The sequence below is a fragment of the Eretmochelys imbricata genome, chromosome 2 (genome assembly GCF_965152235.1).
Source record: "Eretmochelys imbricata isolate rEreImb1 chromosome 2, rEreImb1.hap1, whole genome shotgun sequence".
Taxonomy (NCBI): domain Eukaryota; kingdom Metazoa; phylum Chordata; order Testudines; family Cheloniidae; genus Eretmochelys; species Eretmochelys imbricata.
Window position 1 is genome coordinate 96434744 of NC_135573.1, and position 20436 is coordinate 96455179.

General features: G+C 42.7%; 1 protein-coding gene across 2 annotated transcripts in view; it reads left to right on the top strand.

The window, feature by feature from the left end:
- The first annotated feature begins 242 nt into the window (after window positions 1-242).
- Window positions 243-20436, top strand: part of DOK6 (docking protein 6) — a 429579-nt gene continuing 409385 nt past the window's right edge. For both annotated transcript variants that reach the window (XM_077809077.1, XM_077809078.1), the window contains exon 1: window positions 243-308. In XM_077809077.1, the coding sequence (XP_077665203.1) occupies window positions 243-308 (66 nt within the window). The remainder of the gene's footprint in view (window positions 309-20436) is intronic.

Sequence of the window (20436 nt, forward strand, 5' to 3'; positions counted from 1 at the left end):
CTGCTGGAGCGGAGCCGCTCGCGCTCCCCGCCTCGCTGCCGCTGCCGCCGCCGCCGCCGCTCCAGGGGCTCCGGGGCTGAGCGCGGCGCCCTGCGGGGGGAGCGGGCTGCAGCCGGGCAGCGCGAGCCAGGCGGGAGCCGGGAGCAGCCCGGAGGCTGCTGCTGCCCGCATGCCAGAGGCTCCCCGGGAGGAGGACGAGGCCCCCGGGCTGTGAGCGGCGGAAGCAGGCGGCACCGCTGGCCATGGCCTCCAACTTTAACGATATCGTCAAGCAGGGCTACGTGAAAATCCGCAGCAGGAAGCTGGGGGTGAGCTGGTTGCTTTCTTTCCGCCGGTCCTTCTCGCGCGCCTTTCCCTGGCACTTTCGGGGGGTCGGGAGGCAGGAGTGGGCACCTACCCACACCTCCGTGCCGTGGCTGGCAGGCAGCATGCTGCCTGGGTGGGTGAGCAGGGCTTGCTCCCAGCTCCGCAGAGAAAGTGGCGGTGCTGGGGACAGCGGGGGGAAGCAGGGACCTGCTGCTGCTGCCTGGACTTTGCTTTCCCTTTACTTAGGTTGGAGGAGGGCTTTGCGTTGGCTGTGTACCTTACAGACAGTCTCTTCCCCCCAGTGAAGGCACCGTTTTTTCCTGTTTTCCTTGATGATTGACTTGTTTGGCTAATAGAGGTGATTGAGTTTTGTAATTTGATGGGAGCCTCTTTTTCCCTGTCGCGGTGTCTCAAGCTGGTGAGGAAATTTCCCTTTGGGTGTTTCTTCCCCCATCCACTCCCCGTTTAAAGCTTCCACTTGAACCGGGAGGGGGGGGCAGTCTCTGCAAACTTTTGCCAGAGATCCCCTTTCTCCGTTAGAGGAGGGATGGCTCCAACAGAAGGAAATGATGGAAAAACCCGAGACTTTTGAACGGCTTCATAGCAGCCTGGCAAACCAACTGAGGAAGCAGCGAAGATTGGTGCAGGAAGAATTATGGCTCTGGGCCGGAGGAGAGGAACAAAGTAGCTGGACTGGGGGGGCTGAGAGGAGTGTAGGAAAATTGGGGGCGAGGGGAGTTACATCTGAATGGGCAGACCGCTTGGAAGGGGAATTGAAAGACTGACAGACACACTGGTTGACAACCACCAGTGTGTGCAAATATATATGCCAATGGATAGGAAAAAGCGGCCGAAACGGTGTAACCCAAAGCGGTAGTCAGAGTCACTTTCAAGAGTGTACACTAGACAGGTAATGCTTACTCTGCTAGTCCATAAAAGCTTGCTCTGAAGGGCAGCGATACAGCGACCCAGACAGACAGAAACATCAACAGAACGGACAGAACTTTCCAAACTTCAGACACTTCTAAACGCTTCAGAACTTTCCCTTTTCTCTGTGTGTGTGTCTTGCGGGTGCTGGAGCAATACGAATTGAAAGGCCCTAATGAACTCCAGCCGAAATCATGATTAGTTTGCTTTTGTTTGAATGCATGAGCCAGAAGAGCTTTTATGATTTTATTAGGAAGTTCAGGGAGAACATTGCCAGTTTACGGGAAGCAGTGTGATTAGTCCCCAATCCAGGAGTTCCTTCAATTCCTACACGTGTTTGTTATCAGGCAGGTGTTTGGAGTAAAGGGAAAGGGGTTCAGTTGGTAGCACCGGTGCTTGTTTGCTGCTAAGAAAGGCTCCTCCTGAGAACAAGGTGCAGACAACGTGCTGAGAAGGGGCAGTAACAATTCTGGTCTCCGCTCCCTAGGTGCAATGAAGAATTAACTTCTCCATTGACTTCAGTGGCGTGAGTTCGAATTCACACCCGAGTGACTCAGAGCAGAATCCTACTAGGTGCTCAGAAGAGACACTATGGTGGAGCCTCCCGCGTAATGGGCTGCTTAGCCAGGAAGGCGAAGGGAATTTAAACCAAGCCGGCGGTGTGTCGGCTGCGGAGCCGGGTTTGAATCAGGCAGGCAGTCACAGCAGAGGGCAGGGAGGAAGGTGCAGTCTCAGGCTCCAGCTCTCATGTCAAGGGCTTTTTCTCGAAAGCATGAGCCGTGTTTCTGCATCATATTTCCCTCTTCTCGACCCCAAAGCCAGATAAGGGAGAGGCCGTATGAAATCTGCAGTTCTACAAGTAGCTGGGAGCTTATCGCAGAGCTAATCTCTCTCACTCTCCCGGATGCGATGCTTAGCTTGCAGACCCGGTGTACAGGGCAATGGAAATAATCATAAATTGAGGGGGTGAGGGGCAGCTCAGTGGTTTGAGCATTGGCCTGCTAAACCCACCATTGTGAGTTCAATCCTTGAGGGGGCCGTTTAGGGATCCGAGGCAAATGTTGGGGGTTGGTCCTGCTTTGAACAGGGGTTTGGACTAGATGACCTACGGAGGTCCCTTCCAACCCTGATATTCTATGACCTTTGGGACACTTTTCTGTCGTGACAGGGATGTTCCTTCCCAAAGGACACAGCAGAGTTTGGTTGGAATCCCACCTACAGCCGACTCCCCTAGCCTTCAGATGGGAAATGATCTTAAGTACAGCGAGCAATCACGACTCCCTCCCTCCCCCATCCACCCCCCTTCCAAAAATCATGATTTGTAGGGTCAAGCGTTAGTTGGTGTCAGAAAGCTATCTCTGAACCTTAGTGGCGTGTGTTAACCCTTAGCTTCTGAGTCAGTAGTGGTATTATGGGGGACTGATCCAAAGCAATGAAAAGATTGAATCCGGGCAGTATCACAGCACGTTAGGGCTCTTAATTGGAGGCAGAATTGTCTTGTTGACTTACCTTCCGAAAATAATTGGCCATACCTCTAAATATGTACAAATTAAAGGAAGAGTATATGCAGTAAACATATAATGGCTGCATATTAGCAAGCATCACACAAGGTTAATGTAAACATCCACAAGTGACACATATGAAGACAGGAATTTCATCATGGCATAGCTTATATGGTTGAAGTACTTTTAGAGCTGTAAATCTGACGTGTGGCTGATAACAATGGAGTGTTCTTCAGAACTACACCTTATTCATGGTAGCTGGGCTGGTGTGCTGGAGAAGGTAGACTAGACCATCTCTGTAGTCTCTCTGGAAAATTGTCTCCTGTTGAAAAGATGTAGGGCGTGAGAGTTCAGATTTCACACCTCAGGTAGATGTTAGTTTAAGCTTATATGTGGAAAGTAGAGATGCAGATGTGAGTAAACTAAATATATCACATATAATGTACAAATGCATATTATTGTGTAAAAAAATAGCATCAAAAATCGTGAGATGCTGTGGTTGAAATGTATGAATGTGTGTGTATTGTCTATAGCTAATCAGATCCTATCCTGCCTGAATTTTCTAAATGAATGCAAATTTTATTCAGAAAATGAAACATTAAAGATTCAGGTTCCTTTCCTTATATAAAAGTATATTTCCAAATGAATGAGAGAGTCTGACTGTAGTATTTTACAGTTAAGCCTTAAAAAAAGTGTACTAAAGCCTGTCTTCCTGTAGGTAAATAAATCCTCTTTAGGGAATGTAATAACATGAATTTTCTCATCATCCAAGAAAATAAATAATGAAATAGAGGATCTGTATGTTGGAACTTGTTGCCTAGATAATTCTGAAATATGTAAAGAGCATTTTATCTCATTAGGGTATTTAGGGAAATTAAATAATTTAAGAAAAGTTACATACATTCATTTTCTATTATAATGATCTAAATTCTAAGAATGTTTTCCTGTAGCCTGTAAAAGTAGATCAGAACTGGGAGAGCCCAGATGGCTAATGCCACTTTAATGCCAAACCTGGGCTATAAAGCTTCTTCTACCCTCTAGGCAGGTGGCCAACCCATTACAAAGGTTCTTCCAGTGCTTTTGCTATATTCAGTCTTGTTTTATGACTGAGTGAGCCCTGGCTGGGAACCAAACTAAAGATATTGTGTTCTAATGCAACCTGTGGAGTGACAGTCTGATGTTCAGGTGGGTGAAACAGTGCTATAGTACAAACAGAGGAAGTGTAATTCGTTTTTGAAAAACAAATTAATCTTAGGTTTGGAGTGAAATTTTGGTAGAATATATAGTTTCTGGAAACTAAAGCCATCTTATCACAACTTATGAATTTCACAGTTCTTAGAAGAAAAAGGTCTCTTTATGAGTGCTTTCATATAAAATATGATACATGAATCACTATTTTATTAAAGGTATATTTTGGTTTAATTCTTAATGCCATGTAGTCCATTGGTTAATCCCTCTCTACACAGGGATATAGTTGAATTTAGATTTCAGTATAGGAAGTTCTCTCTTTGTTTAACATTCTCAATAGCAGCATCCATTTTTAAATTGTGATTATTATACAAGTATATTCTACTCTTTTTCAGGGAAAGTAGGAGAATTATTATTCCTTGCAATCAACACTGTAGCCATGGGTTAATGATTTCATACCAAAATGATTATTTCGGATTAAAGAAAGGGCCCAAGTCCTGATGGAAATAAATGACAAAACATCTTACCAGGCTTGATAATGACTTGTTTCACAGTGGATCTACGTGATGTACTGATTATCTTTATTTTGTTGTCTCTTTGCCTCCCCCCCACCCCCATTAACCAAGCACCAGTCTAACACTAGGCTTACATCTTAATGGGTTTGTGTGTACTTTTTTTGCCATCCAGCAATTTTCAAACTGACCCCATTGTGTACACTATTTCTTTACGCAGCTGGTAAAAATAGCTCCTTCTGATCCAGAATCAGAGACAATAATATCACAGAGAGAAACCTTACTTGCAATTCTGTTTTTGTCAAAGTCTGTCAACTGCCACCATTGGGAATATAATTTAAGCTGCTGCAGAAGCAGCAGGATGTGGAAGAAATTTACCCAACTAGTTTAACTAGGGTGACCAGACAGCAAGTGTGAAAAATCGGGACTGGGGTGAAGGATAATAGGAGCCTATATTAGAAAAAGACCCAAAAATCAGTACTGTCCCTATTAAATGAGGACTTCTGGTCAGCCTAAATTTAACCCACCAAGACTCGAGTTACTTTCATTAATTTAAACATTTTAAAAAGGTACACAAAGTATTTTAGAATGTCCAGCAACTTGAAATGAGGTCTATTAAAGTCTGTGCACGAAAATATCCTAAATATATGCACATCAATTACAGTCTTTTATAAATATCTGAACTCCCACAAATTTGGAATCTATAGTCAGTAAGGATAATACTTGTAATTAAAGCATTTTTTTAAAGATCTGGATTCCCAGTGGCCTAAATATGAGTGTCTTTTCAACTTTCTAACATTACCACAGTGTTTGATATTTTGCATTTCTCTAATATTACATAAAGGAAATACCTCATTCTGCAGCCGTTACATTTGAACTGTGTGACCCTCTTTTGAAATAACTTTAATTGTAATATGGTGTGCTGTTCAGATCATAATAGGTCATTTGTGTAGTGTGGAATAGTACTATGCTGCCTTTGTTCTTTTTGAATCTTTCATATCTGTGTTGCATTAAAATTCGTCTGACACAATTTTATACCATACTAGTTGTGCTCACAGGCTGCAACTTCCTTGTAAGAGACAGGAATCCTTTTATTGTCTTCTAATATCCTGAGCTGCAAAGTTTTCATGCATTGTTGAAGTGCTGTTTCTAAGAGGGAAAACAATTTGATGTCACGTTAAATAGTCTAATTAAAAGGAGTATTGTATCATTTCTACAGTTTTGTTTTGATCCATTTCAACCTCTTTGGTCACAACATTTATTTTATTTATTGTGCACTTTGACTACAGTACAAAAGAATTCTGTATAATAGAAATTTTCATTGTTTGTGAATATATCCTGTTGTTTATGTGTTTCCACACTGTGAGCAGAATTATTTGCTGAGTGGTTCATTTTGTGCTCTAATGCTGTTATCCAAAGAGAAAATTGTATCTGCCAGTCAGCCTTGATTGAGTAATAAATAAAAGGTTGCTGTTAGCCAGTAAATGAAAAGTTTTATCATATAGCAAACTATTTTTAACCATGCTAGTAAATCATTACAGGTAGCTTTTCTGAAGACGAGCACAGTGCTTTTCCTGTTGATTGATTGGGGACAGAGTTAGCATTATTGTGAACGTGAACTAAGCTGCAGTCTGGGGTTTCTCTTGAAACATTGCAGTAAATACCTTGTAGCATGTTGATATTTAAATTACAGTCTGGCTAAGAATAAGTCAAGAAAATGTGCAATGCTTTAGCTTATATTGATTGAGAACAAAAGCTCTGTTTAACTGGAGGGGTTATAATGGATGTAATGGGCATAATGGATGGTCTTTCACCTGGTTAGATTGTGGTAACTTATTATGAAAAAAGCAGCAACTTGATATTATGTGGAATGCGCTGACTTGAATATTTTCTTTCTGTAGTTTACCCTATATTTTCTGTTACATTTGCTCAAGGTCTTTGAAGGAATTCACGATGGCGCCTATGATCTCATCGTCATCCTTTGTGAAATAAACTGACTTATTTCAGTGCATGAAAACAATTAATATGAGTGCTTTTAACATAATTTCTGTTTATAATGTGCTTTATTTAATATTAATGAATCTTCTGACCCTCAGCATTCGTAAGTCTAATTCTGTGTGAAGGAACTTCTATTATTGTCACACCACTTCAAGACAGTCGGAGATGTGGCATTAAAAGGATTTACACACTATTTACATTCATATTAAATATTTTGTGCTTGGCCTTAAGTGGCAGTTTCTCTCCTGAAGATTATGTGCATTGCCTCTATGTTACTGCAGGTTATGGGAACTACAACACTTTCTCCCATTGGTTTCAAAGGGATTACTCCTCTTCTGTGTACTGATTACTCATGGGAATAAGGGTTTGTGGAATTGAGCCCTTCATCATGCCAGTGATTAGGCAATAAATTTTTATCTGATTTTTAGCAGTTAGTATGCCTTCACTCTAAATTAATGGCCCTACTAAGTCACTAGTTAATGGTCTGTTGTTTTTGTCCTATTATGAGCATTAAGGGCCTGATTCACAGTCCACTGAATTCAGTTTAAATAATCCCATTGACTTCAGTGGTCTTTGGGCCAGGTCCTTAGAGGAAAATTAGTAAACTGCATACAATCTGAATTTTTTTGATGTAAAAAAAAACAAAACCGTACAACCTGTACTCCTCTGAATAGTCCTTCTCATGAATAACTGTGGCAGGATCATGACCTACTTGTTTATGATTGAAATGTATAATAATAAGTAATTGTGCTCGTCAGGAGTTCAAATAGTGAGTTGCATTTGACCTTTTACAAAATGATTCTTCTGTTTTAATTCATTCATAGATTGTCACCTGTGCCTTCACAATGTGTTCTATGGGTTGCCTAGCAACAACAAATTTTTGCTCACATTAGTTACACTTTAGTTTTTGTATATAAAACCTAGAAAATTCTAAGAAGCACAGAATAAGATGCTTTCATTTTTTTAAAAAGATGAGCAATGTTTCTGTGAATTTCATACATTGTAAAGTTTGTGTACTATTCTGAATTTGACAAAACAAGCTATTAATTCAAACACTTTCCACAAATGTCAGGATTTAGCTGACATTTGTAAGTAGATGTACCAAGCTTTGTAAAATATTTTAGATATTTGAGGTAAATAACACTCCAGTTTGTGGCAATTTACTGATATTGATTTAGATTGCTGGGCGCTTTCTGAATTGAAACATGTTTCTGAAACAAAATTATGGTATTTTCCTTTACACTGTAATCTTTTAAACATTTTTAAATACACCATGTCAGTCTCTGCAGCATATCATGCAGCTCTAATATCCAGAGCTATGTCTGACTTAAGTTAACATTTAATCTGTTGCAAACCTGTACTTCCAGATAAAATATATAGTTTGGCTGTGTTTGCTCTGGTCTTTGAAGATTCAGCAGTATTTAAAGGGTACTTTATTAAAGTGTTGTGTGGGAAGTTTGTATGTAATGGGCTAATAGTGCACCTTCTACTCACCTGAGTAAAGCCTGTTTGCATGAGTAAAGGTTACTAGAATCTGGCTGTTGGTGCTTATCTGCCCTATAAAATTTCTCACAGGTACTAATTTGAAATGTTTTAGGAATGTCATGTTAAAATAAAGACAGTGACACAGTTCAGACATCTGTTCTCTTTATTTATTTTGCTGCTAACAGATAATGAATGTTAAATAGATGTCCCTTTCAATGATTCATCATTAATTAAAATGTATAAGCATATGTCACCGTGCCTTAGTGGGTCACAGCTGAGAATACCAGATTCCGGACAAACTGCTGAGAAATGGGGCAGACCCACCCTAAACTAGTGGCTATTCTTCCGTAAGATAGACCCAGCCAGTAACAAAAGTAAACTTTTGTCTCACCACTCTTGTTAACAAGAACTCAGAAATGCAGTCTTCTTAGGTATCCTAGCCCTTATTTCATCAGGCAGACACTAGACTAGACTTTATGATGAGAGGTTATTTAAAACCATTTTAATCAAACAAAGGGTTCTTCTGATCTCAGAAGATCACCCACCTACCCAGGTCAATGTATAACTCAGATCTTACTCAATAATCATGCTGTTGCAAATCCTTTATCTGATATTTAAAGGTTTATTTATAAGAGAAAAGAATGAGAGATTTAAAATGGTCAAAGAAATCAATTACAAGAACTCTGCAATGATTGTATGTATCAGGTTTGAAGCAATGATGTTACAGACTGATGGCTTGTAGTTTCTGGTAACTTCCAGAAGATTGGAAGGTCCTCAGTCAATTGGTTAGACTTACATTTAGTGTAAGTCCATAGTCCAGAGATCAGAGCAGGAAAGAGGCAACATGGAGATGCTTCCAGGGTCTTTTATATCTTCTCCCATGTGGTAGGAGTGCTCTCAGTCTTAGGCCTTGTCTACATTGGCAAGTTTCTGCACAGTAAAGCAGCTTTCTGCATCGTAACTCATGAGGTGTACACACTGTCAAGTCACTTAGTGCACAGAAACTGCGCAGTTGCAGTGCTCTAAAAAGCCACCCTGACGAGAGGCATACAGCCAGGGCTACAGCACAACGGTGCCAGTGTAGCTGTAAGCAGGGGAATGGTCCTGCTATTGTGGGGAACTTTCCAGGCTTATACACTATCCCGGTGAAGTGGGCTAGCGAAAGGATCTGAGTCCTCACTCCCACTTCCTTTACCCAGAGGCCTGCCTGACCTCGAGGGCTCCCCTTCCACTCTGTGTGGCAGAGTCCTCGTAACCCCAACAAGGATGGGCCCAGAATTGAGCCTCCCAGCTTGTCGTGGTCACTGAGGGCAGGTGCTAAGGTGTTTCCACTCTGGGGTGCTCTCTCTGCACTGGACCCTTCCCTGACCCACTGATCACTACATACAGTTCAATAAATTGTATTTGCTTGGAACAGCAGTCAATTAAAAAAAATAGGAAAGGAGTTAAAGGAAGACATGTCACCCTGCTCTGTGGCATGGGGACATCACAACCAGCATCTTTGGAATGTAAGGTAAGTTCAGTCTGTTCCTCACAAGCCACAGGCCTCCTTCTCAGGCCCTGGCTGTGCTGCAGGGATTCTACAGGTTGGACATTTGCTCTGGCAGTGGCCACAAGCTCTCAGGCTTTAGGTGGCAGGACCCTTCTTCCCAGCATTGCTCCTGCCGCATTGGGATTGTGATCCCCCTCCAAATCTGGCCTGAAAGGCGGCCTGGCAGGGGGCGTCTCCCTACGCTGGGCCCGCTGCCCAAGGTCCCCCTCACTCTTCCCAGATGCTCACCACACCCGGCTCTGGACTGTTCCAGCCCCAGCTCCACTCTGCCTCTAGCTCCCTGGGCTGGTTCTCTGGCTCTGGTTGCTGCAGATCTCCTCCCAGCACAGGTCTGCTCTGTGGGCTGCTTCTGTGACTGTGCTCCCAGCACTGACCTGCTTCCTGGGCTGTTTTTCTGGCCCCAGCTCAGCTTGAGCCCTGCTTTCTACTTAGCTCGGCCCCACTCAGTCTGACCCAGGCAATTCCAGCTCATGTGGAGGACAGGGCCCGCCCTGGCCTCCCGACTTCCTGATTAGCCTGCCCGCTCTGTCAGTCAGGCTGACCTTGAGCGCTGGCCTCTCCGCATTGTTCCTGGGGACTGTCAGTCTCAGGATCCTGATTTCCCATCGTCCCTTCCCCTTTCTTTGGTACTGGGAGCTAGTCAACCAAAACACACCCACTGAGTTTTAGTAAGGGGAAAACAGTCCCTTTTACATAGACATCCTGGTTGATTACAGTGCTGCAATTGGCCTCTGGGAGATGTCCCACAATACCTGTTCTTGCCTCTCTGGTCATCAGTTTGAACTCTACTCCCCTTACCTCAGATGACGAACCGTGTGGCCCACCCCTTAAATTCCTTGGAAATTTTGAAAGTTTTGAAAATTTTGAACTCAGCACATCTTTCCAGGTGACCAGGCCTGCTCCATGCACCAGATGATCCCCCGCTTGGAGCAATGCCAAGCTGCTGGACCGCATTAGCATTTGGGAAGAGGAGGCTCTCCAGTTCCAGCTGCGCTCCAGCCATAGGAATTACGATACCTATGGACAGATTTCATGACGCATGATAGAAAGGGCCCATGATCGGGACACACTGCAGTGCAGGAGCTGCAGAACGCCTACCACAAGGTGCGGGAGGTAAACTGCTGCTCTGGTGCTGCACCCATGAGCCCCTGGTTCTACAAAAAGATGCGATACTCGGCGGTGACCCCACCTCCACTGCAAAGGCCGCTGTGGATACTTCGGTGGCTCGCGTGTCAGTCGAGAGGGGACTGAGCCAGGAGGAGGAAATCTTGGATGAGGATGTGGAGGGGGATGGGGACCTAGAGGCAAAGGACGACTCAGAGGTCAGAGATGCATGGAGCCTGGAGTTTTTGTCTACCCTGGAGGAGGCTAGCCAGTTGCAGCTGTCAGATCTTGGTGAAGCGCAAATGGGAGAGGAGGCCCCTGGTAAGTGGCTTTGATTTTGGGAATCGTCGAAGTGAGTTGTTGGGGGAGGAGGGTTGCAGAAAGCAGGCTTGTGTCTGTATGATGTGCGTACTACCACATGCCGAGTCTGAGTGGCGGAACAGGGCGTTGATTGACTCCCTAACTTCATGGGAATCTGCTTCAGATCTCCAGAAAACTCTCATGGCGATATTGGGCAATCCGCTGCTGCAGGTTCTTTGGCAGAGCTGCTTTGTTTCTTGCCCCATTAAGGGTAAATTTCCCACAACACTCTGACATCACGGAGGGGAGGAGGGGACCATTGTCACACACAGGTGAGCCATATAAGGACCAGGGTGGAAACCACCATCTTGGAGAAGACCCTCCCTTTATTCCCTGCTCACCCTCAGCAGCGAGATATCTTGCATAATGAACACATCCTGTGGAAAATGTGGGGACAGTAATGATAAGGCCCCTCCCCCCACATTGCTGGCTCTCCCCAAGAGCCACATGCCCAGTGTACAGTATGGTCCTGGAACACTGATTTCCCCTACCCCTGTGATTTCTCACCATTTTGGGGGTCTTGTGGCTCATGTGTGCTTGCCTGGGGTCAGCCAGTTAGTGACAGGTATGTGAATAGTGGCTATGTTTTAAATCCGTGGTCTGTGTTGCAAACAATACTGCTTCTGTAAAATGTTGCATTTTGGCTTCACAGATATGATCTTGGGATCCCAGTCTCCCTCTTTATTGCCGGCTGAACGGCTGCGCAGAATTAGAAAGTGGCCACGAAGAACTAAAGAGGACTTTCTGCGTGATATCATGATGCTCTCTGTGGCTGAAGTACAAGAATTGAAGGAGTGATGGGACAGCGAGTAGGGGGACTGAAAGAAGAATGCAGCACGCCAGAATGAAGCCAAGGAGCGGCTCTTAAACATTATGGAGCGCCAAACAGACATGCTCCGGGCACTACTAGCACTGCAAACAGAGCAGCTCCGCACCTGCCTTCCTCTGCAGTCACTGTCGCAAAACTCTTTTACATGCGCCCTCCCAGACACAGCCAACACACTCTTATCAACCTCCCGGCTCTAGTCTGTACCCACTGCATTCCACAACTCCCCGTCACAGTCCAGCACTGCAGACTCCAAGTACTCACTGCACTCAACACTCGTCCCTCTGCAGTTGAGCCCTGCTGAAGTACAGTACCCGCTGCACTGTACTTCAAAGGAGAAGGTTGTATATTATACCTGGACATACACAAGTCTTTAACCGTCCTGGGGCCCCACCTCCACCTGGGACCTTCCCTTTCCCCGTCCCCTTCAGTGCTGATGTGTTTTTTTTGTTTATCTCTCTCCTCCGGTTGATGTTTTTTAATAAAATTGCTTTCAAACTAAAACAATATTTATTCTATTAATTGAAAGCAAACAGAGCCCTGCAAGGCAACAGACAATTTTCTTAAACTTTCATAGTGCATCGTCAGCCCCAATCACAGTCATTTCTGAGCATTACAAGCACTGCACGCCCAAGCATAGCAACAAATATTAGTGGCTTTCAGCTTCAAATTGCTGCCTCAAGGCATCCCTGATCCTTATGGCCCCGTGCTGCACCCTTCTAATAGCCCTGGTCTCTGGCTGTTCAAATTCAGCCTCCAGGCACTGAGCCTCAATGGTCCAGCCCTGAGTGAAGCTTTCCCCCTTCCCTTTACAAATATTATGGAGCGTACAGCATGCAACTATAAGCATAGGAATATTGTCATCGGCCAGGTCCAGCCTCCCATTTAGGCAGTGCCAGCGGGCCTTTAAACGGCCAAAAGCACACTGCACAGTGATTCTGCACGTGCACAGCCTGTTGCTGAATTGCTCCTTACTACTGTCAAGGTACCCTGTGTATGGCTTTCTAAGCCACAGCATTAAGGAGTAGGCAGGGTCTCCCACGATCACAATGGGCATTTTGGCTTCCCCTACAGTGATCTTCTGATCCAGGAAGAAAGTCCCTGCTTGCAGCTTCCTGAACAGGTCAGTGTTCCAAAAGATGTATCATGCACCTTTCCAGTGTCATGTGTGCATTATGCACCTTTCCGGACCAGCCTGCATTAATGTCCGTGAAATGCCCCAGTGATCCAAAAGCGCCTGGAGAACCATAGAGAAATACCCCTTCTGATTAATGTACTCAGTGGCTAGGTGGTCTGGTGCCAGAATTGGAATGTGCGTGCCATCTATCACCACTCCGCAGTTAGGGAAGCCCATTTGTGCAAAGCCATCCACAATGTCAGGCATGTTGCCCAGAGTCAACATCTTTCAGAGCAGGATGCGATTTAATGGCTCTGCACACTTCCGTCAACACAACTTCAACGGTCGACTTTCCCACTCCGAACTGGTTAGTGACTGATTGGTAGCAGTCTGTAGTAGCCAGCTTCCACAGTGCAATCATGACATGCTTCTCCAATGGCAGGGCAGCTCTCATTCTCATGGTCTTACGCCTCAGGGCTGGGGCGAGCTCATCACACAGTCCCACAAATGTGGCTTTCCTCATCTAAAAAATCTGCAGCCACTGCTAATCATCGCAGACGTGCATGACGATGTGATCCTACCACTCAGGGCTTGTTTTTCCAAGCCCAAAAGTGGCATTCCACTGCGATCAGCACCTCTGTGAATGCCACAAGCAATCTTGTGTCATAGCTATTATGCATGGTGAGATCAATGTCAAAGTCCTCTTGCTTTTATAGTTTAAGGAATAACTCCACTGCCACTCATGATGTGTTAGTGAGAGCGAACAGCATATTGATCAACAGTGTGGGATCCATTCCTGCAGATCGAAGAGGCAGCACGTGCCGTACCCAAACCATTGAAAGATAGCTCTAAATGGAGACAGAAGTACAGGGATTGCTGGATGCAAAGCAATTCATCACGGGGCATTGGGACAGGACCCAGGATGTCCCATGCCCCCTCTACCTTCCAACAACTCTTAGCGGCAGAAGAGAAAGAGATGCTTTGTAGGATAGTTGCCCAGAGTGCACTGCTCCAAATACCACTGCAAGTGTGAACACGCTATTGAGCAGGCAGTTGACACTGCGAACACACAACAGCGGTTTCCCTTCAGCGCACTCTAAGTGGCACTGTACCTGCTGGTGTAGACATACCCTTTTAGTTTGTGGAAAATTACAGGCATAAGATGTAGTCCGGGATCACATGAGCTAGTCACATGCTCTTGCATGATTTGATGGCTCACAGGAGCAGCCATTACCCATATTTTTGGATAAAGCATCCACAGGAAGGCTCACCAGGTGGGGACAAGCTTCTTCTTGAGTCAGCAGTGTGCCCTTGTTGTGAGTCAGCAGTGTGCCCTTGTTGCCAAGAAGGCCAATGGCATTTTGGGATGTATAAGTAGGGGCATAGCGAGCAGATCGAGGGACGTGATCGTCCCCCTCTATTCGACATTGGTGAGGCCTCATCTGGAGTACTGTGTCTAGTTTTGGGCCCCATACTACAAGAAGGATGTGGATAAATTGGAGAGAGTCCAGCGAAGGGCAACAAAAATGATTAGGGGTCTAGAACACATGACTTATGAGGAGAGGCTGAGGGAGCTGGGATTGTTTAGCCTGCAGAAGAGAAGAATGAGGGGGGATTTGATAGCTGCTTTCAACTACCTGAAAGGGGGTTCGAAAGAGGATGGCTCTAGACTGTTCTCAATGGTAGCAGATGACAGAACGAGGAGTAATGGTCTCAAGTTGCAGTGGGGGAGGTTTAGATTGGATATTAGGAAAAACTTTTTCACTAAGAGGGTGGTGAAACACTGGAATGCGTTGCCTAGGGAGGTGGTGGAATCTCCTTCCTTGGAAGTTTTTAAGGTCAGGCTTGACAAAGCCCTGGCTGGGATGATTTAACTGGGAATTGGTCCTGCTTCGAGCAGGGGGTTGGACTAGATGACCTTCAGGGGTCCCTTCCAACCCTGATATTCTATGATTCTATGATTCTATGGCCTATTGTGTTCTTTAATGGGCCATCAACTTGAATAGTTCATCACAATGTGCTGGGCAGACTGGATGTAAACACATTTGAAATAATGGTACCTAGTCAATGTTCGTAACTTTAGATATGTACATACAAACAGGATAATTGTATTTGATTGTAACTTTTTCATTGATACTTTCCATGATATACTTTGTATATGATTTGTTGCAATTGTCTAACAGTTGCAGTACCAATGTTATAAATGGTCATGTTTCAATCATACAGCGTCACCGCATAATAAAAGTTTAGTTAGAATTTACATGTCTTATTGGTAGATTAGGAAGGATTAGATTTTTATCAGTAAAAGTCAGTTTTGTCATACGTACACAAACCAACAACAAAAAATTTCCATTGATGATGATCTAAAATTACAGACAGGCAAAGTTTAAAAAAAAAATCCTGAAAATTTAGCAGAGTCCAAGTCCAGTGATTTAGACTTTTGGATTAGATTTGTTACAAATGGACTAACTGAACAGTAAAAGAGGTATGACTTGTTGACTGTAAGGAAATTTACTCTGTATTTTAGCATGTGATGTTGACAATTTGTTTAAATGGTTTATAAAGATTTTTACTTTTTGAATATCAACACTACTGTAATTAATTGTCTGATCACATAATTTCATGCAACTGTGAAAACTTAAATTGATAAATTTAAAAATCTGCTTAGAATAGGTAGACATTATCATCAATTATATATAAATTCTGCCAAGCTTACTTATAGACTAACCAGATTTGTATTACTTTAGTGTTGAGAAATAGAAATGAATTTATTTCTATTTAAATGAATAAAAATCATGTTCACCTTACCTAAGCCTGTTAGAACATCTAATCAAAATGTTCTTAACATACAGGCAATAGTTAGCTCTAAAAAGGACATCTTCTTAATTTAGTACTATACATTAGAAAGTATAAAGTCAAAGAAAACATCTCTTCCAGATAACCAGAGACATTCTTAAAGATATATCTTCACTATTCCTGGGTAAATAAACAGTCTTGTGTCATGTCTGAGAGGCTAATAAATTATGACGGTCAGTCAAACCGGAAAATGGGTTGTAGAGTTGAAATGTGTAAAAAATGTCCTATCACCAGCTCAGAGATTTTCTAATCTTTAATTAAGGGCAGTTAGTGACTGTTGTATTATCATAGCTCAGCTACCATTGCAGTGTCTGGAAAACAGAAGACCCTTTTCATGTAGTTAGGGCCAAATATTAGTAGAGCTTGAATTCCACTTTGAACTTACTGGAAAAATTAGTGCAGTCTAGGGACTACTGGTGAAATCTTGTCCAGTGAACTTCCCTAAGAAGTCAGGCTGCCACATTCTGCAGAATCTTTAAGGGCTCAGACATCTTTGTTGTCAGAGATTGTGTAAAATGCATTATGGTAATTCTATCTGGAGGTTAAAAAGACATAAATAACTATTGCATCAAAGAGCGGTTGTATAGACAGATTAAGGTCACTCCAGAAATGTAAAAATACCTTTTGAATTGGAAAACTAATTAGTGAAAGGTGGGGAAAACCTTCTGAAAAAATAAGAATAGGGCCATTCCCATCTTGATTATCACTACAATAGGTCGTCCATACTCCACCCCCCCCCCCCGTGGTCTCCTGCTGGTAATAGCTCACCTTTCCTGATCACTCTTGTTATAGTCTGGATGGTAACACCCATTGTATCATGTTCTCTGTGTATATAAAATCTCCCCACTATATTTTCCACTGTATGCATCCGATGAAGTGAGCTGTAGCTCACCAAAACTTATGCTCTAATAAATTTGTTAGTCTCTAAGGTGCCACAAGTACTCCTTTTCTTTTTACAGATGCAGACTAACATGGCTGCTACTCTGAAATGTCTTTCTGGGTTTGAGGAAAAGCCAGACTGCCTCCTCCAGCTGCCTCACATACTTATTCTAGAATCAGGGATGTGTGAGGAAAATATAAAATGCTTCACATTGCCCTATTTCCCCAATCTAGAATATGCCTTGGAGAGGTCTGAGGTGCTTCTCTTATACTTTTCTCTCCCTTGCCCACATGCATCTTATAGGTGATGTCTCCTGAGCTGTCCATCCTCAGAACAAATGGTGCATTCTTCTTGCTTGTGATGTCATTAAGTATTTATTTCTAGAAAAAGAAAGAGGAGAATGAGTAGATCACATAAGGTACATTTTTAATTTACAGACAAAAATTCATAATTGGCTTTCATTTATCCTGACCCCCATTTCTAAAATCACATTCTAAATGATGTGAACTCATCCAATCCAAATGTGGTTGGAAATTATTATTTTTTTTTTAAATAGTGCAAATATACTTGGCACTTGATGGGGAAAAATCCATTCTATTTTTAACTTTAATTGTTGTAGTATGTTATTGGTGATTATTAGATATTGGCAAAGTGCTTTCAAATGAGTTGCTTTTACCAGTGAAGGCAACTATTGTTTAGTAAAAAGAGAATAATTATATTTGCCCTTGAAATTGAACTTTTTGAAGTGCTACTGTAACGCCAACAGACTCTGGTCATTGGCAGGTGGGGTCGAACCGGGGACCCCTTGAGCTTAGTGCATGATCTTCTACCGCATGAACTAAAAGCCAACTAGCTGTTAGCTAAGGCTTTAGAGCAGACTCATTCTTCTCTCTCTAAGTGGTTTTGGTGCTACTAGATGGGACAGAGCACCACACCCAGGAGGTGTGTTGGTTACACTACTGCAATGGAAAGTCTGCTTGAGGGAGAGAATTTCCACATCAGAATACTGAAAGACCATTATGGTCTTGTGAGAATTAAAAAAACAAAAACAAAACTAAAGGCACTTAGTGGTCCTGCAAAGTGCTGAGTTCTCTCGACTCTTACGTAATGTGCCCACGATGACCATACTAATTTCTGCTGATTTATATAAGGCCAAATATTATGTTGTCAGTGTTGTATTCTATTGGGATTGTGGCTCTGACTCTTAAATTAACATATTTACTGGCTGTCTAAAGACTTTCTGGCTGAAATGTTTGAAAGTTCAGACATTGAGGACAAGGCTATTTTACTTCTGATGACTTTTATCATAGACATGCGGTACTGCTAGTTACTGTTACCCTTGAAGTGACTCTTGGGGATCTCCATGTATGTATACTATTGCAGAGAGGTCTACAGAGACTTAAGTAGACAGAAATACAACAAATGGAAAACTAGAGAAAATTCCTAAGTCAGGAATTTTGGTTTCAAACATATCCTTTATAAAATTGTTAGCCTTTGTTAACAGGCACTGCTGCTTCTTGTCTTTAAACAACAACACAGGTTCTCTCTTCAGTAAAGAAACTGATTTCAGCTCACAGCGACTGCAATAACTTTCCACAATTGTGACAAGAGGAAAACCAATATGTATGTTTTACTTTTTAAAGTCTTACTGTAGAAATTCTTAACTGCTATAGTTCTTAGGTTTTAAACTGTATTGAGGATTTGAAGGGTTTTATTTATTTATTATTGCTAATAACAAACTAAGACTCTCTCTTGTTCTAAATGCAAGGTGGCTATGGGCTTATCTTCACTACTGCGCTAAATTGGTGCCACTGCATCAATGCAGCAGTGCCGACGTAATGTGTCTGCACCAGACATGCTATCGTCGACAGGAGAGCGTTTCCCACTGACATAGCATGGTGTAGATACTGCTTTAAGTAAATGTAACTTACATTGCTCAGGGAGATGTTTTTTTTCACACCCCTGAGAGATGTAACTTACATCGACTTAACCGGTAGTGTTAACAAGCACTATGTGGGTAAAATATTAGACTGTACTTAAGAGATCTGGGTTCAGTTCCTGGGCTCTGCCACAGGTTTAATCTGTGATCTTGGCAAGTCACTTTCATTTGTCTGTATGCATAAGTTACATTTAGATCCATTTTTAGGCCTCTATACTGCCAAAATAGTTTAAAGTGGCCTTAGTGTGAGTGAGAATCAGGCCTTCTGTGCTTCAGTGTCTTGTTTATTTAGATCAATGGTTCTCAAACTTTTTTCATGGACCACGTGAAAATTGCTGAGTGTCTTGGCGGATCACTTAATGTTGTTTGTGCCATTAGCTAACTATTATAAAGCGCTTTGTTAAAAAGTTAATAATTAAGTTATATAATTATTAACTTTTTTTGTTCTACACATAAAAGCACAACTCATATTTTAATATCCGTAGTCTTACCTTTTAATGCGATGTCCCATATGAGGAGAGATTAAAGAGGCTAGGACTTTTCAGCTTGGAAAAGAGGAGACTAAAGGGGGGATATGATAGAAGTATATAAAATCATGAGTGGTGTGGAAACAGTGAATAAGGAAAAGTTATTTACTTGTTCCCATAATATAAGAACTAGGGGCCACCAAATGAAATTAATGGGTAGCAGGTTTCAAACAAATAAAAGGAAGTTCTTCTTCACTCAGCTCACAGTGAACCTGTGGAACTCCTTGCCTGAGGAGGTTGTGAAGGCTAGGACTATAACAGGGTTTAAAAGAGAACTGGATAAATTCATGGAGGTTAAGTCCATTAATGGTTATTAGCCAGGGTGGGCAAGGAATGGTGTCCTTAGCCTCTGTTTGTCAGAGGGTGGAGATGGATGGCAGGAGAGAGATCACTTGATCATTACCTGTTAGGTTCACTCCCTCTGGGGCACCTGGCATTGGCCACTGATGGTAGACAGCATACTGGGTTGGATGGACCTTTGGTCTGACACAGTATGGCCATTCTTATGTTCTTATGATGGATGTGCCTGTTTTTGTGAGCAAAGTTCAGGGAAGTTGGGTGTAATGTTTGTCAGCTTTAGCCTTAGGTCAGGTTCAGCATTCATCCTGCTTCTCTATTTGGACTTGAGGAAAATCCTGTCTTGCACAGGTACGTAGTAGCAAATGGCATCAGAAAATGCACTGCTTTGTCTGCAAGTTCTGGGTACTCTCCAGTTCTTTGAATCCAAAACTCAATTAGGGAATGTCTTTTAAATTCTGTCTGTAATGTTTTGTCACAAGAAAGCTCCAACAAGCACTCTTGTGCCTTATTGGACAAACCAGAGGGCAGCTCACTGATTTTAAAAGGATTACATACCCAGTTTTTTGGTTCAGCTTCTACTGGAAAGCAATCTTCAAACTGTTGCTTAAGAGCAACAAGATGTTCTTTGATGTCTTTTTTTTTTTTGTCAAGAACCAGTTCATTTTCAGACAGAAAACCTTCCAATGTTGGGAATTAACTGAAATCATCCTTTTTTACGTGACTAGCAAACAAGTCAAGTTTTTTGATCATTGTATTGATTTTTTTTTTTTGTCTCGCACATCCAATATAATCACTGAAATGCCCTGCCGTCCAGCGTTCTACTCCTTTAGGCGTGTGACTATATCGGAGAGGTAAGCCAATTGCGAGAGCCAGGATGAATCTTCAAAACATGAATTGGAATGGATGGTCTGTTAGAAATAGCTGTACTTCTGAACGTAGCTCGAACAAACAAGAAAGTACTTTGCCTCTTGACAACCACCGTGCTTCTGTATGAAGAAGAAGTTGTACATGAGAACTATCCATTTCATTGCACAGTACACTAAACATTCAAGAATTC